This window comes from Chlorocebus sabaeus, chromosome 15 (genome assembly GCF_047675955.1).
Source record: "Chlorocebus sabaeus isolate Y175 chromosome 15, mChlSab1.0.hap1, whole genome shotgun sequence".
Taxonomy (NCBI): domain Eukaryota; kingdom Metazoa; phylum Chordata; class Mammalia; order Primates; family Cercopithecidae; genus Chlorocebus; species Chlorocebus sabaeus.
This window is the reverse complement of record NC_132918.1, coordinates 6,541,203-6,556,377: the sequence shown is the minus strand read 5'-3', so window position 1 is coordinate 6,556,377 and position 15,175 is coordinate 6,541,203. Positions and strand designations below refer to the sequence as shown.

At 39.2% G+C, this 15,175-nt stretch overlaps 1 protein-coding gene across 6 annotated transcripts in view; it reads right to left on the bottom strand.

The window, feature by feature from the left end:
• Positions 1 to 15,175, bottom strand: part of MCCC1 (methylcrotonyl-CoA carboxylase subunit 1) — an 83,719-nt gene that overhangs the window by 22,720 nt on the left and 45,824 nt on the right. For all 6 annotated transcript variants that reach the window (XM_007971955.3, XM_007971949.3, XM_007971953.3 and 3 more), the window contains 4 exons: positions 14,652 to 14,733; positions 7,892 to 8,019; positions 4,050 to 4,233; positions 1,496 to 1,605 (listed from right to left, as the gene is read on the bottom strand). In XM_007971955.3, coding sequence (XP_007970146.3) covers positions 1,496 to 1,605; positions 4,050 to 4,233; positions 7,892 to 8,019; positions 14,652 to 14,733 — 504 coding nt within the window. The remainder of the gene's footprint in view (positions 1 to 1,495; positions 1,606 to 4,049; positions 4,234 to 7,891; positions 8,020 to 14,651; positions 14,734 to 15,175) is intronic.

Sequence of the window (15,175 nt, the reverse complement as noted above, 5' to 3'; positions counted from 1 at the left end):
CTCTTACGAAAAATAAAAAACCTACTAAGGTACCATGTGGCAACAGGACAACTCTCAGGAAAAAAAAAAACACAAAAAACCATCTCACTATCACTATGTCCATCCACTATTACTATATCCATCTGGACTTGACACTCAAAATTACATTTTAATATGACAAAGAGGATACTGGAAATACCGAGGCACTTACTTGACTCAGGTTAGGAACATCATAAATGTTAAGAAACATAAATGAAATTCATTTGCAAGGTATTGAAGACTTGCTGCTCAGAATGCTTCCACAGAATAGGAAGACTGCAAACAGCAAGCTGGATTGCTATACTGAGGAGAGGATAGGATTAAATGACCTCAAAAGAGTTTCCTTCCAACAATAAAATTCAAATTTTATATACTGATACAAAAATTTTAAAAGGTATAAAATTAACCCAAATACACCAATAAAGGGGATCAAAAGTAAAACCAGCTATCTGAGCTTTGGGTTCATTCATTCATTCATCCATTCCTTCATTCATTTAACAGCCATTTCCTGAGCATCTCTTAAGTGACAGGCTCTGATCCAGGCACTGGGGATAGAGTGAGGAACAAAAGGTATGAAGTCCCTGCCTTCACAGTCTCTGCTTACATTCTAGGGCAACAAGTAACAATATCTATAAACAGGTATTGAATATAATGTCACACGCTATGAAGAAAATGAAGGCTGGCTACAAGGACAAAGAATAACAAAAGGTCATACTTTAAATGCGGCAGCCTGGGAAAGGGTTCAGAGCAGGAGAGCGGGGTAGTCAGGAGGGAGCCCTGCAATCATGTAGGGGAAGAACATTCTGGAAGATTGGACAGGAATGCATGGCTGCATGCTGAGTGAGTCTCAGAAGTGGCAAGGCGGCCAGTGTGGTTGAAGCCACAGAAACCAGAGCTTTGATCAATTATTAACACAAAACAAGTTGAATAACTGGGTGAATAAATCCTTCTATGGGCCAAATCAATGTGATATGGGACTTTCTGCACCAAGGAAATTAATGTTCTACAGAAAAATAACAAACTCTATTAAAGGGATGAAACTGAACATAATTATTTTACTTTAGAGAAAATAAACCCAGACTGCAGGCATACTGGGTAGCAAAAACAACATTCAGGAAAACATCTGCTTTTATTTCCTAAGTATTTTCTACTGTGGACAGCTCTTAGGAAAAATAAAAAACCTACTAAGGTACCATGTATAGCTGGATTTATCTACAGAGTGAATAGGATTTCACCAAAACATAGCACTGACACTAACAATTTTACTTCTGCAATCTTTCTTTTGTAACTGAAATGAAGAAGTCCTCAAACCCTGCTCTGGCCCTTGCAAAATTATCCCATATGAAACTATTTTGTTTGGGCAATTGATGGAAATAGAGAATACGCTGACAAGACCAAGGCCTTGCCAAAGACAAAGGCTGAACTCTGGTGCTGAGCAAACACATCAAGGTCACTGGCACGGTCTCAGATCACTCACATTGTACTGACGAAGGCTGTACCTCAGTTTTGTCAATGCTGCCTGGCGATCTGTAGCCCACACGACCAGCTTTGCAATCATGGGGTCGTAATGCACGGAAACTTCATCTCCTGAAATTGAAAACCACGATAACCTCTTCAAGTCAAAACATAAAGGAATAAAATACAACAAGTGAGACGTTTTGTTATGTACATTTCACGCTTAATCCTCATAAACCCCTGCATGATAAATAACATCGACACAAATTTATTCATAAGGACCCTGAGGTTCAGAGGGCTTTGAAAACTTGCCAGGTGTAACAAGGGTGGGTCACCCAATAGCACCAGGCCCTAATGTGGTGATTCAATGGCACACAAGCTGGCTTTCCCTCTCCTATCTTCTTCTGAAGCTTGTTTTCCCTTTTCATTTTCAAAGTCAACACAATCTTCCTCCACCCTCTCACATTCCCCTCATTTCTGCCCTTAGCATTCCCCACCCTCCACTCCTTCAGTTTCCACACCAGTCAAGCAAGTTTAATAATTCCTCTGTACTGCAGGGTTGCTGGGAGGAGTGATAATAAAGTGACAGGTGCCATACCTGGCAAAGCTGATAAACCAATGGCAGCTATCATCACTAGGATGGTTACAGTCCTAGAGAACAAGAATCTGAACCAGGGCGCATTCCACTAGTTAGAAATGGTTCAAGTAGAAAGGATGTAGCGTGTTGTAAAGAATGTTGTTGTAAGGTCTTTCCATGATTTTGGCAGGTCACTTGACCTCTTTGAACCCCAGAGTCCTCACTGGTAAGATTAGATGCCTACAGGTGGCTCATGCCAGTACTCCCAAGACATTGGGAGGCCAAGGTGGGCAGATCATAAGGTCAGGAGTTTGAGACCAGTCTGGCCAACATAGTGAAACCCCGTCTCTACTAAAAATACAAAAAAATTAGCCGGGCGTGGTGGTGGGTGCCTATAATTCCAGCTACTCAGGAGGCTGAGGAAGGAGAATAATTTGAACCTGGGAAGCAGAGGTTGCAGTGAGCCAAAATTGTGCCATTGCACTCCAGCCTGGTCGACAAGAGTGAAACTCTGTCTCAAAAAAAAAAAAAAAAAAAAAAAAAAAAAAAAAAAAAAAAAAAAAGAAGGAACCAGTGGGGCAAGCAGAGTTAAGATGCTTTGCTAAGTTAAAGAGTCTACTAACTACCAAATCTTGCTGTGGCTTATCCAGAGCTCTCAAAATGCTACCAATTTATTTTTAAGAAGACCTAAATCCTCATTTTGGCTTTCAGGACACTAGGATTTGCCTTCAACCCATGTCTCCAGCCACATATTTTCTTACTATTCTTCGAACATACCTTTCTCTCTTTTCTTCACTCTTCATTATGCTGTTAAATCTACCTATCTAAATCCACTCCAGACATCCATTTAAAAACTTGTCCTGACCAGGCACGGTGGTTCACCCCTGTAATCCCAGCACCTTGAGAGGCTGAGGCAGGCAGATCACTTGAGGCTAGGAGTTTGAGACCAGCCTAGCCAACATAGTGAAAATCTGTCTCTACTAAAAATATAGAAAACAAAAAAAAAATTAGCCAGGCATGGTGGTATACACCTGTAATCCCAGCTACTCAGGAGGCTGAGGCCTGAGAATCACTTAACTCAGGGAGATAAAGGTTGTAATGAGCCAAGATCACACCACTGTACTCCAGTCTGGGCACAGAGCGAGACCATCTCAAAAACAAAACAAAAACAAACAAAAAAACAAACAAAAAAATCTGTCCTGATTATATCAGTTTAGCGTGACCTCTTACCCCTGAAAATTGCTATATCCCATCACTGTATAACTTATTCCAGCAACTGAAATTAAGATGACAGGAGAGGCTCAGAGCACTGACTCTGGAGCTAGACTGTCTGGGTCTGAATCTTGGCTCCAAGGATGACCTTGGACAAGTCACTTAACTCTTCTGTGCTCCAGTTTCCTCATCTAGAAAACAGGGATGATAATAATGCCTACTCACAGGGTAGTTCTCATGGTGAAAGGAACACATGTAGAAAAATCACCTAGAGCAGTGCCTGTAAGTAGGAAGTCCTAAATAATCACTAGTTATGACCACTCTTATTAATCATATGCTGAACTGTGATAACTCTTCCACTGTTTCTTTACTGTAATTTTTTTATTATTGTTTAGCTTACACTAAGTTTATGTATTAATTCTCCAACTTATACTTTATGTACCTTGAAGGCAGTCTGCCTTGTGCATAGCAGATATCAGTCATCTTAAATCAGTTTTGTAACGAGGCAAGGTCAAAAACAGTACACACAAAATATTTCCTGGTTAGGTTTGACCAAGTACTGCTGAATTTCAAAGAAAAGGAGTTCACTGTTTAAAAATACTCGCTATTCTTTAAAAATAACAATTCCAGAGGGAAAAAGTAACGGTTACTGAGAAATCACTTAAATTCTTTATTTTAAAATATGCTAGACAGTTCCGTAAGACTCAGGGATCAGAATTTGTCCAAAAATAATAATGTACTAAAAACTTAAAAATTGAGTGAGAATTTTCATTTTCTTTGACTTTACCTTGCCGCACTCCAGTTTCAATCCTGGTGGAAGGATCTGCTTGAGGGGTAGAGAGGTGCACTAATGGGCCAGCCCCAGGCATGAAGTTATTGCTAGGATCTTCTGCATATATTCTAGCTTCGAAGGCATGGCCCTGCAGAGTTATTTCTTCCTGGCTCAAAGGAATCTTCTCTCCTGCTGCAATCTGGTAACAGAATAGTATTTCTTATGAAATCTACCATATAGCGGCTCCCAGACTTAGTAGATCAATGGTCTTGCTTTTTTTCTAGGTAAAACGTACATCTAGGTTTTGCAATGCAGCCAAATAAAAACTATTATTTTGTCTACTCATTTGAGTATTGGGCAAAACAAAAATAAATTAAAAAACAGATGCAGCTTGGCAACAGTCTATCATTTGGGCATCAGAATTTTTAAATGGCAAAAGCAGGCAAAGTGATGGCTAACTTACAAATATAAAAATCAGTGTTTGTTCAATATAATCAAAACCAAAATTTCTTACTGGCAATATACTCTCAGTTTTCATTTAAAACATTAGCACTCAATTTCTAAATCAATTTTTTAAAAAAATAGTACATTATTAGTGTTTACGACTAGATTCACAGCCAAGCAAAAAGTGTGGCTGGCGTTGTCATCCTATGCTGTAATCTTCATCAGCAAGTGGGTGATAAAGCGAAACAGAAAGGGGAAAATTATGGTTTTTCAATTTTGTTATGTTGATGTGTACTGCATGATACCAGATTACAAACAGGGTGATCACTACGGTTTGTTGTTACTATAATTATTACTATTTTGGCTATTATGTACCAATACAACAAATCACTCTCTTCAATTAACTAGTATAAACTGGAAATGGCTATTGGAGGACACACTGCACTTTTCTCTATTTATTCTCAAGTTTTTTTCCAAGATGAGAAAACGACAACCTAAAAAAGCAATCTAGATACAGGAAAAAAGACTCTAAGTAACTTAGCATGACATTGAACTACACCGGTTAAGTATAAAACAGAGGCAAAAGTTTCATTTTTCTGAATCTGTAAATATGAAAGATCAGGATGCACAGCAGTTAAGAATGAAAGGAAACGGAACTAAGTTAAATGCCTTTATGGCAGTATATTTTGAAAATACCTCAGGTTCTGCAGCCAGATTGTCTAGGTTCAAATTTTGTCTCTATACTTACTTTGTCATGTAGACAAGTTTCTTAAGCCTTCCATGCTTCAGAGAAAAGTGTCTGGCATACAGTAAGCATTATGTTACCTATTATCATTCCATCCTTAGGATCTAGAACCAAAAATTCCATTTGACCCAGCAATCACATTACTGGGTATATACCCAAAGGATTATAAATCATTCTACTAAAAAGATGCATGCACACGTATGTTTATTGCAGCATTGTTCACAATAGACTTGGAACAAATTCTTTAATATTTTAATAAAGAATTCTGGGCCAGGCACAGTGGCTCATGCCTGTAATCCTAGCAATTTGGGAGGCCGAGGCAGGTGGATCACCTGAGGTCAGTAGTTCAAGACCAGCCTGGCCAACATGGTAAAATCCCGTCTCTACTAAAAACACAAAAATTAGCTGGGCATGGTGGTGCACGCCTGTAATCCCAGCTACACGGGAGGCTGAGGCAGGAGAATTGCTTGAACCTGGGAGGTGGAGGTTGAGGTGAGCTGGGATCACACCATTGCACTCCAGCCTGGGCAAAAAGAGCAAAACTCCGTCTCTTATGTTCACCTTGACTTGTCTTTGCCTGTCCATTTTCCTCCAAGCTTGGCATCTACTTGAGTGTCGCTGGGTCTTTGGAGATAGTGCCATTTGAGTTCTCTCAGGCTGACATTGGCTCTCTGGAACCCCTAACCTTGACATTTTCACCAGCTTTCCCTGAACACTGTTAACTATCTGTATCTGTAGCCTGAACCCGGGACACTCACATCAGTCACTGTTCAACCCTTGTTCTAGGAAGGCTTGACTACACAGGCAGGTCCTCAAGCTTGGACTCTTGACTCACCAAATGGTGAGCCCCTTTGTTTTACCTCTGTTTAAAGGCCAGATGCCAAATGCCTTGAACTGTATATAAACCAGGTACAGCAGCTTCCCTGAGTTCTAGTGTCCCTCCCCAGATGATAAAAGCTGGCTTCTCTTTCCGAAGAGCCTTGACAAGCTCTTACAAAAAATAAATGTCTGTTGGTTTCCCTAATGCCCAAAAGCTTTCTCCTTCCTTAATCCTTAGAAATCTTTTTTTCTCTTATGATTTCCAAAGTCTAAACTCTCTTGATTTACTGCTTCAGAAAAATTGTCCTCCTTTTCCTTGAATTCTGGAAATATAAACACTCTTTCCAGAAGTTTCCAAAGCCACTACAGTTTTTCTTGACACTCACTAAAACTTACTAGCTTGCTGTGCCTGATTTTCATTAGCGCCCTAGGATATACAGCCCCAGAAGAACCTTTCGGCTCAATTAAAACCACCAATCACCCCCAAGGAACCAACAAAAGGAGTATGATATTATTATTTACAGAAGTTCTGAAAAGATAAAATTATCAAAATAATCAAGACTTTAGCATCACACCATAAAAAAACAATTTAGATTCAGGATATATAAGGAACCGAGAATCCTACAGATATCAGGAATGTCTATATTACTTAACAAATTTTTTTCATGTTAAGAAAAAGAAGGCTAAAGTAAAATCTGTTGTTCTTACGAGAACAAAAACAGACTAAGCTATTATTAATATTTTAGAAGTATGTTTTGTGGAATTCTGGTTTATACCAGCGCTTCTCAAACTATCCACAGTAAAAGAACAGTTATAACCTTACGTGTTTGAAAAATACAGTAGACATAGCAATGTCAAAATGCTTTATAAGTTTCCAAACAATTACTCTGAATGAACATTTACTCATCGGCCAGCAACAGCCATAAATCCACACTTTACTTGGATCATTCTAGACCATCTCCTTGGCTCTTCATTCCCAACTCTGCCTTAGCTCATTTCATCTTGTCTAGCATCTGCCCTGCCTCTAAAATCGAATGATGGCCTGGCCCAGAATGCTGAGGCTTTAGGTAGACCATGAGGCTTTTCCCTTGAGGTGATGTGGTTGTGAGCAAGCGTCTGTGACAGAATCTCACTTGCTGGCTGCCCATGCCTAAGGGGAAATGAATCTCGGTCCTTAATGTGCCAAAAAAAGCTACAGCATCAAATGTGGCTTCACTTTTTATGTCCCATCTTCCTGTCCTCATCACAACCACCAAGAACTGAATCCTGTCCAAAATGACACCTGCTTTAGGAGGTCAGAAGGTAGTAACCTATTCTCAAGACTGTGTTGTTGCTGTTGTTGTTTTTGGTATTTTGTAAATTATAGATTCAGGTGGAACACGTGAACATTTGCTACACGGGTATTTTGCATAATGCTGGGGTTTGAGCTCCTGGTGCACCCATCACTCAAACAGTGAACATGGAACCATTTAGGTAGTTTTTCAACCCTCGCCTCCCTCCCATCAAGACTGATTATTTTTTCTTTTCTTTTATTAAGATGGAGTCTCACTCTGTCACCCAGGCTGGAATGCAGCAGTGTGATCTCGGCTCACTGCAACCTCTGCCTCCCCAGCTCAAGTGATTCTCCTGCCTCAGCCTCCTGAGTACCAGCGACTACAGGCACCTGGCACCATGCCCAGCTGATTTTTGTATTTTTAGTAGACACAGGGTTTCACCATGTTGGCCAGGCTGGTATTGAACTTCTGACCTCAGGTGATCCACCTGCCTTGGCCTGCCAAAGTGTTGGGACTACAGGCATGAGCCACCACACCCAGCCAAGGCTGATCTTTAATAGAAAAAATATTCGCACTCTAAGCTGCCACTCCACCAAGTCAGTTCCTGTGATCATCTCAGTAACAGGATGTTCCACTTGCAGCCTTGTATTCATCTCCATGAAATAGAAATTATGTTTCGAGTCCATAATAAACTCCACAGTCCCTAAAAGATAAAAAACAATGGTCATATTCAATAGTGTATAATCAATCAGTAGCAAACCAAAATCTCCCATGATGCATCACATCAAGTTTTACTGCTGCCTTCATTCAATGGTAACACTTTGCATTTCATGAAGAAAACATCTCACATTTGCAGCAGCATGAGTCTTAGTCAAAAATAGAGAGCTGTATGAAATTTGGCAATGAAAAGGTATATTCGGGGTTGTGAGCAAATGGTAAGCCCAAATTATGAATCTGTTTTAGCTGCTGTAACAGTGAGAACAAGGGTGGACCACATGTTACTGCCTCAGAGCACCAAGATCCTGGGAGCCTCATAGCATGACATCCCATCTCACCCTAACCCCATGGAGAAAAAGAAAACTTTTTTTCCATGATTGTGGGCTCCGAGGAATTTCCTTTTAAAGTCCTTTGGCTGGTAACCCACTGAAAGATTGTTTGGCAACTAAACCTTATGTTAATATCTATTGGCATTCTATTAAGCTCTAAAAAATTTCCCCTAACTTTATTAAGGTTTAATTTTAGACAACAAACTGTAACTATTTTAAGTGTAGGTGTGTGATTTAGCAATTGAATACAATCGTAGAACCACAATGAAACTACAGAACATTTCCATCATAAAAAAAGTTCCCTTGTTCCCATTTGGAATCAGTCCCTTCACTAAACCCTGGGATCCAGGAAACCACCAATCTGCTTTCTGTCACTATAGTTTTCCTAGAATTTTATATAAATGAAATCATATAGTTTGTAGTCTTCTGTGTTTCTGTGTTTGTGTGTTTTTCTCTTAGCTTAAAGTGAATACAATGTAAAATTGTTTTTAAAAGTGTGGTCACAACCCATTAGTGGATTTTAAAATCAATTATTTTTTTTTTTTAAAGACGGAATCTCACTCTGTCACCCAGGCTGGGGTGCAATGGCGCGATCTCGGCTCACTGCAACCTCTGCCTCCTGGGTTCAAGCAATTCTTCCACCTTACCCTCCCTGTAGATGGGAACACAGGTGCACGCCACTATGTCCGGCTAATTTTTTGTATTTTTAGTAGAGATGGGGTTTCACCATGTTGGCCAGGCTGGTCTCAAACTCCTGACTTCAAGTGATCTGCCTGCCTTGGCCTCCCAAAGTGCTGGGATTACAGGTGTGAGCCACTGTGCCCAGCTTAAAATCAATTTGAAGACTTTTGGCATCTGATCCGGCATCAAGGAGCTTAGAAGTTGCCACTCTGTCCTATCAAGTAAAAAGCCGAACAAGCTGAAAATCAACAATTTTTAAATTTGTCAGAGAAATCAGGTCACAGGGCAAGCTGCTTGTTCACAGAACCAGAGAGACAGACAACTGACAGGCAGATACAAAGATGCCATAAGGATAAGCCTGAGCTGTAATTGACAAATTCCTGGCAGCTCAGTGTGGACAACTCTGAGAGTTAAAAACTCCAAGGCGACCCAGTTACAGGAGGACCCCACACTTCTGTGAGTTTTACCTCTAGGAGCTCTGCCAGACCTTCACAGTGAATATCAGAGAAAAATCCTCCCATGCTTCCAGCATCAGAAGAAGGGAAATGCAACCAGTTTGAAATACACCAAAACATTCAAGGTTTGCCCTTGAGAAAAACTATTTTATCAGAGCCTAAACGATTGGTATTTTATCAGAGCCTAACCTCACTGGGGGAGGAGAAATACTCAACCCCAGCCTTTGCCAGACATCCTGTCCAATCTAAGGGGTGGAGGAGAACAAAACAAAAACATACTGGGAAGCGCTGGTGAAGTTCACACACCAGGGGCACAGGCTCAGCAAGACTGACATCCAATCATGGGACAGTAGAACACGCCCCCTCCAGCCTTATCACATTACAAAAGGCCTGTTTAGCAAAATTCTCTTTACCCAGTACACCAGGTCCATCTTTCAACAAAAAATTACAAGGCATACTAAAAGGCAAAAAACACAGTTCGAAGAGACTGAAGAAGCATCAGGTATGACAGGAATGTTAGAATTATCAGACACAGAAATTCAAAACTGTGATTAACAGGCTAAGGGCTTTAATGAAAAAAGTAGACAACATGCAAGAACAGATGGACAATGTAAGCAGAGAAGTGAAATTTCTAAGAAAGAATAAAAAGGAAATGCTAGAATTGAAAAAAAAAAAAACACAAAACCATAACCCTAATAGAAACGAAGCATGCTTTGTGGGGGGCTCATTAGCACATTGGGTATGGCAGGGGAAAGAACCTCTGAACTTGAGGATATGACAACAGAAACTTCCAATTCTGAAAAACAATGAGAAAAAAACCTTAAACAGAACAATACCTAGCACTGTAAGCCAACTACAAAAGGTATAACTACACAGAATGAGAATACCAGAAGGAGAAGAAAGGAAGGAACGGAAGTAATATTTGAAATAATAATAACATGTTACTGCATACTGTAGGCAACTGTAACACAGTGGTAAGTATTTGTATATCTAAATATATCTAAACCTAAAAAAAGTAATGCATTGTACTATGATGTTACAGTGGCCACAATGTCACTAGATAGGAATTTTTCAGCTGCATTTCAATCTTATGGAACCACTGTTATATTGAACAAAATGGTGTTATGCAGCATATGACCATACTTGATATGCTAAAACAGAAGAGGAAATTGGATCATATAAGATGCTCAATTAAAACCATGAAAGGCAGAAAAAGTCTGAAAGATAAAAATAGGAAAAAGGGGAATAAACAGAAAACAATAATAAATACGGTAAATATTAATCAAAGTATATTAACAATCACTTTAAATGTTGAGGTCTGAATATACCAATTAAAGGACAGAGGTTGTTCGAGCAGATAAAAAAGCAACAGACAAATATATGTTATCTACAAGAAATCCACTTTAAATATAAAGACTTGTAGATTTAAAGTAAAAACAGAGAAAGATAGAATATGCTAACACCAAAGAGAGTGGGAGTAGCCATCTTAATTTTAGAGCAAATTTCAGAGCAGGAAAAGTTATCAGGGATGAGGGGCATTAAACAATGATAAAGGGGTAGACATAACAATTTTTAACATGCATGTACCTAACAACAGAGCATAAAATATATGTGGCAAAAAAGAATTGTAAGGAGAAATAGATTAATTCACTATTATAGTTGGAGACTTTAACACCTATCTGTTATTAAATAAATATGGATGATCCAGCAGGCAGAAAATCAATAAGGACATAGTTGAACTCAACAGCACCATCAATCAACTGGATACAACTGTCATCTATAGACTATTTCATCCAACAACAGCAGAACACATTCTCAAACTAGAAAGGAATATTCACCAGGATAGACCACATTCTGTAACATAAACCACAACTTAACAAATTTAAAAGAATAGAAATCATACAGTGTCTGCTCTCAGAACATAACAGAATTAAACTAGAAATCACTAACAGAAGGATATCTGGAAAATCCTAAGATATTTGGATATTAAACAACATACTTCTAAATGACACCTGAATCAATAAAGAAATCTCAAGAAAAAATTTAAAATATTTTGAATTAAATAAAAATACAACTTTCAAAATTTGAAGAATGTATCAAAAGCAGTGCACAGTGGGAAATTTATAGCATTGAATGTATATATTAGAAAAGAAGAAAATATCAAAATCGATAATCTAAGCTTATATTTTAATTAATGAGAACAGCAAATTAAATCCAAAGTAAGCAGAAGAAATAATGAAAGTTAAAGCAAAAATTAATGAAATTGAAAATGGAAAATCAATAGAAAAAATCACCAAAACCCAAATTGGTTCCTTGAAAAGATCAATAAAATCAATAACCTTGGCTGCGGCGGGCAGATCACGAGGTCAAGAGATCAAGACCATCCTGGCCAAGATGGTGAAACCCCGTTTCTACTAAAAATACAAAAACTGAGCTGGGTGTGGTGGTGCGTGCCTGTAGTCCCAGCTACTCAGGAGGTTGAGGCAGGAGAATCACTTGAACCCAGTGGGTGGAGGTTGCAGTGAGCCAAGATCTCGCCACTGCACTCCAGCCTGGTGACAGAGTGAGACTCTGTTTCAAAAACAAAACAAAACAAAAACACAATAACCTTTAGCCAGGTTAACCAAAAAAAAAAAAGAAGAGAGAAAACACAAATTGCTAGTAATGGAACAAAAAGAGGGCTATCACTACAGATCCCATGGACATTAAAATGATAATAAAGAAATATGAATAATTCTATGCCCACAAATGTGATAACCTAGATGAAATGAACCGAGTCCTTCAAAGACACAATCTGTCAAAACTCATACAAGAAAGAGAGAACCTAGGGCCAGGTGCAGCGGCTCATGTGTGTAATCCCAGCACTTTGGGAGGCCAAGGTGGGAGGAATGCTTGAGCTCAGGGGTTTGAGACCAGCCTTGGCAATATGGGGGGGACCCTGTCTCTACTAAAAGTTTAAAAATTAGCTGAGTGTTTTGGCACATGCCTGTAGTTCCAGCTACTTGGGAGGCTGAGGTGGGAAGACTGCTCGAGTTCAGGAAGTGGAGGTTGCAGTGAGGATAGGCCAGGCATGGTGGCTCATGCCTGTAATCCCAGCACTTTGGGAGGCTAAGGCAGGAGGATCTCTTGAGGCCAAGAGTCTAAGACCAGCCTGGACAATATAATGAGACCCTGGCTCTATAAAGAGAAATAATCTGAATAGCTATGTTTATTAAAGAGATTGAATCAATAATTAATAACCTTTCAAAAGAGCACAAGGCCAGCCGAGTATAATATAACCTAGACAAGCTTGAATATGGTGATGACTTTTTATATACAACACCAAAGGCATGATCTACAAATAATTGATATGCTGGACTTCATTAAAACTTAAAACTTCTGCTCTGTGAAAAGGAAAGTCAGCCGGGTGTGGTGGCTCATGCCTGTAATCCCAGCACTTTGGGAGGCCAAGGTGGGCGAATCACCTGAGGTCAAGAGTTCAAGATCAGTCTGGCTAATGTGGTGAAACTCCGTCTCTACCTAAAATGCAAAAAAGTAGCTGGGTGTGTGATGGTGCATGCCCATAATCCCAGCTACTTGGGGGGCTGGGATAGGAGAATAGCTTGAACCTGGGAGATGGAGGTTGCAGTGAGCTGAGATCACGCCACTACACTCCAGCCTGGGAGACAGAGTGAGACTCTCTCTCAAAAAAAAAAAAAAAAAAAAAAAAAAAAAAGAAAAAAAAGAAAGGGAAAGTCAAGAGAAGTGAAGACAAGCCTCAGACGGACAGGTTTGAAAAGGCACATCTGATAAATAACTGTTATTCAAAATATACAAAGAACTCTTAAAACTCAACAATAGGAAAACAAACTACCTGATTAAAAATGGGTGAAAGACCTGAACAGACACTTTATTAAAGAAGATATACAGATGGCAAGTATGCATATGAAAATATGTTCAATATTGTATGTCATTAGCGAAATGCAAATTAAAACAATGAGATACCAAATGACCCGAATCCAAAACACTGACATCACCAAAAGCTGTTGAGGATTTGGAGCAACAGGAAACCTTTTTTGTAGCTGGTAGGAATGCAAAATAGTACAGTCACTCTGACAAGTTTGTCAGTTTCTTCCAAAACTAAACATTCTCTCACCATATGACCCAGTAGCATGCTCCTTAGTATTCACCCAAATAAACCAAAAAATTATGTCCATACAAAAGCCTGTTTGTTTCCAGGGCGTTTATAGCAGCTTTATTCATAATTGCCAAAACTTGGAAGCAACCAACATGTCCTTCAGTAGCTGAACGGATAATAAACTCTGGGACATCAAGACAACAAAATATTATTCAGCATAAAAAAGAAATGAACTATCAAGCCGTGAAAAGACATGGAGGAAACTTAAATGCATATTATAAAGAAACCAATCTGAAAAGGCTAAATACTGTAGGATTCCAGCTATATGACATTCTTGAAAAGGCAAAACTAGGGAGGCAGTAAAAACATGAATGGCTGCCGGGGTTTAGGGGGAATGGAGGGATGAATAGACAGAGCACAGAGGATATTTAGGGCACCGAAACTATTCTATACCATAGTACAATGGTGGATACATTTCATTACACATTTGTCAAAACTCACAGAATGTACACCACCAAGAGTGAGCCCTAATGTCAACTACGGACTTGGGTGATAATGATGTGTCACTGTAGGGTCACTGGCTTTAACAAACATTACCATTCTGGTACAGGGATGCTGATACTGTGGGAGCTTGTGTGTTGGGGAGTGTCGGCGGGGGACGGGGGTATATGGGAACTCTCTGTACTTTTTGCTCAATTTTGCTATAGGCTTAAAACTGCTCTAAAAAATAAAGTTTATTAACTATAAAGAAGTAAAAAAAATCAATCTAGTGATTTTAAAATAGAATACAAAATATCAAAACTCATATAATTAAGACAGGTACTGTTTAATGAAACGTTTGTTTCAAATATATATATATGTAAAAATAAACATTTATGTGTACATACCAGGTCTCAATATCAAACGTATTTCTTACTGTGAATATGGTCAAAACAGCTTGAAAGCGACTGATTTAAAACTTGTGTTTCTCTTGCCTTCTAAAACATAAATTAATCACTGTTAACGTCTCTTCCTTTAGAAGCAGATCTTAACATACCTGCTCCAACATAATTTACAGCTTTAGCAGCTCTGACTGCAGCTTCTCCCAGCTTTTTTCTTACTTCAGGTTTAATACCAGGCTATGAAAAAGATATTTAAATAAATCTCCATTAGTAGCTTGCCTTACTAGAAATTCCATTAAAATTCAATTCAGTCAGGTGTCACGTCATGATGTTTCTCAGTCAACGACAGGTCACACATACAACAGTTGTCCCATAAGATTATGATGGAGCTGAAAAATCCCTATCACCTAGTGACACTGCAGCTGCCATAACATCACAGCACAGTCATTACTCATGTGTTTTGTGGTGAGGCTGGTGTAAACAAAACGACTTCACTGCCAGTATACAAAAGTATAGCACAATCGGCCGGCCACAGTGGCTCACGCCTATAATCCCAGCACTTTGGGAGATTGAGGCAGGCAGATCACGAGGTCAGGAGATCCAGACCATCCTGGCTAACACGGTGAAACCCTATCTCTACTAAAAATACAAAGAAAATTAGCCGAGTGTGGTGGCAGGC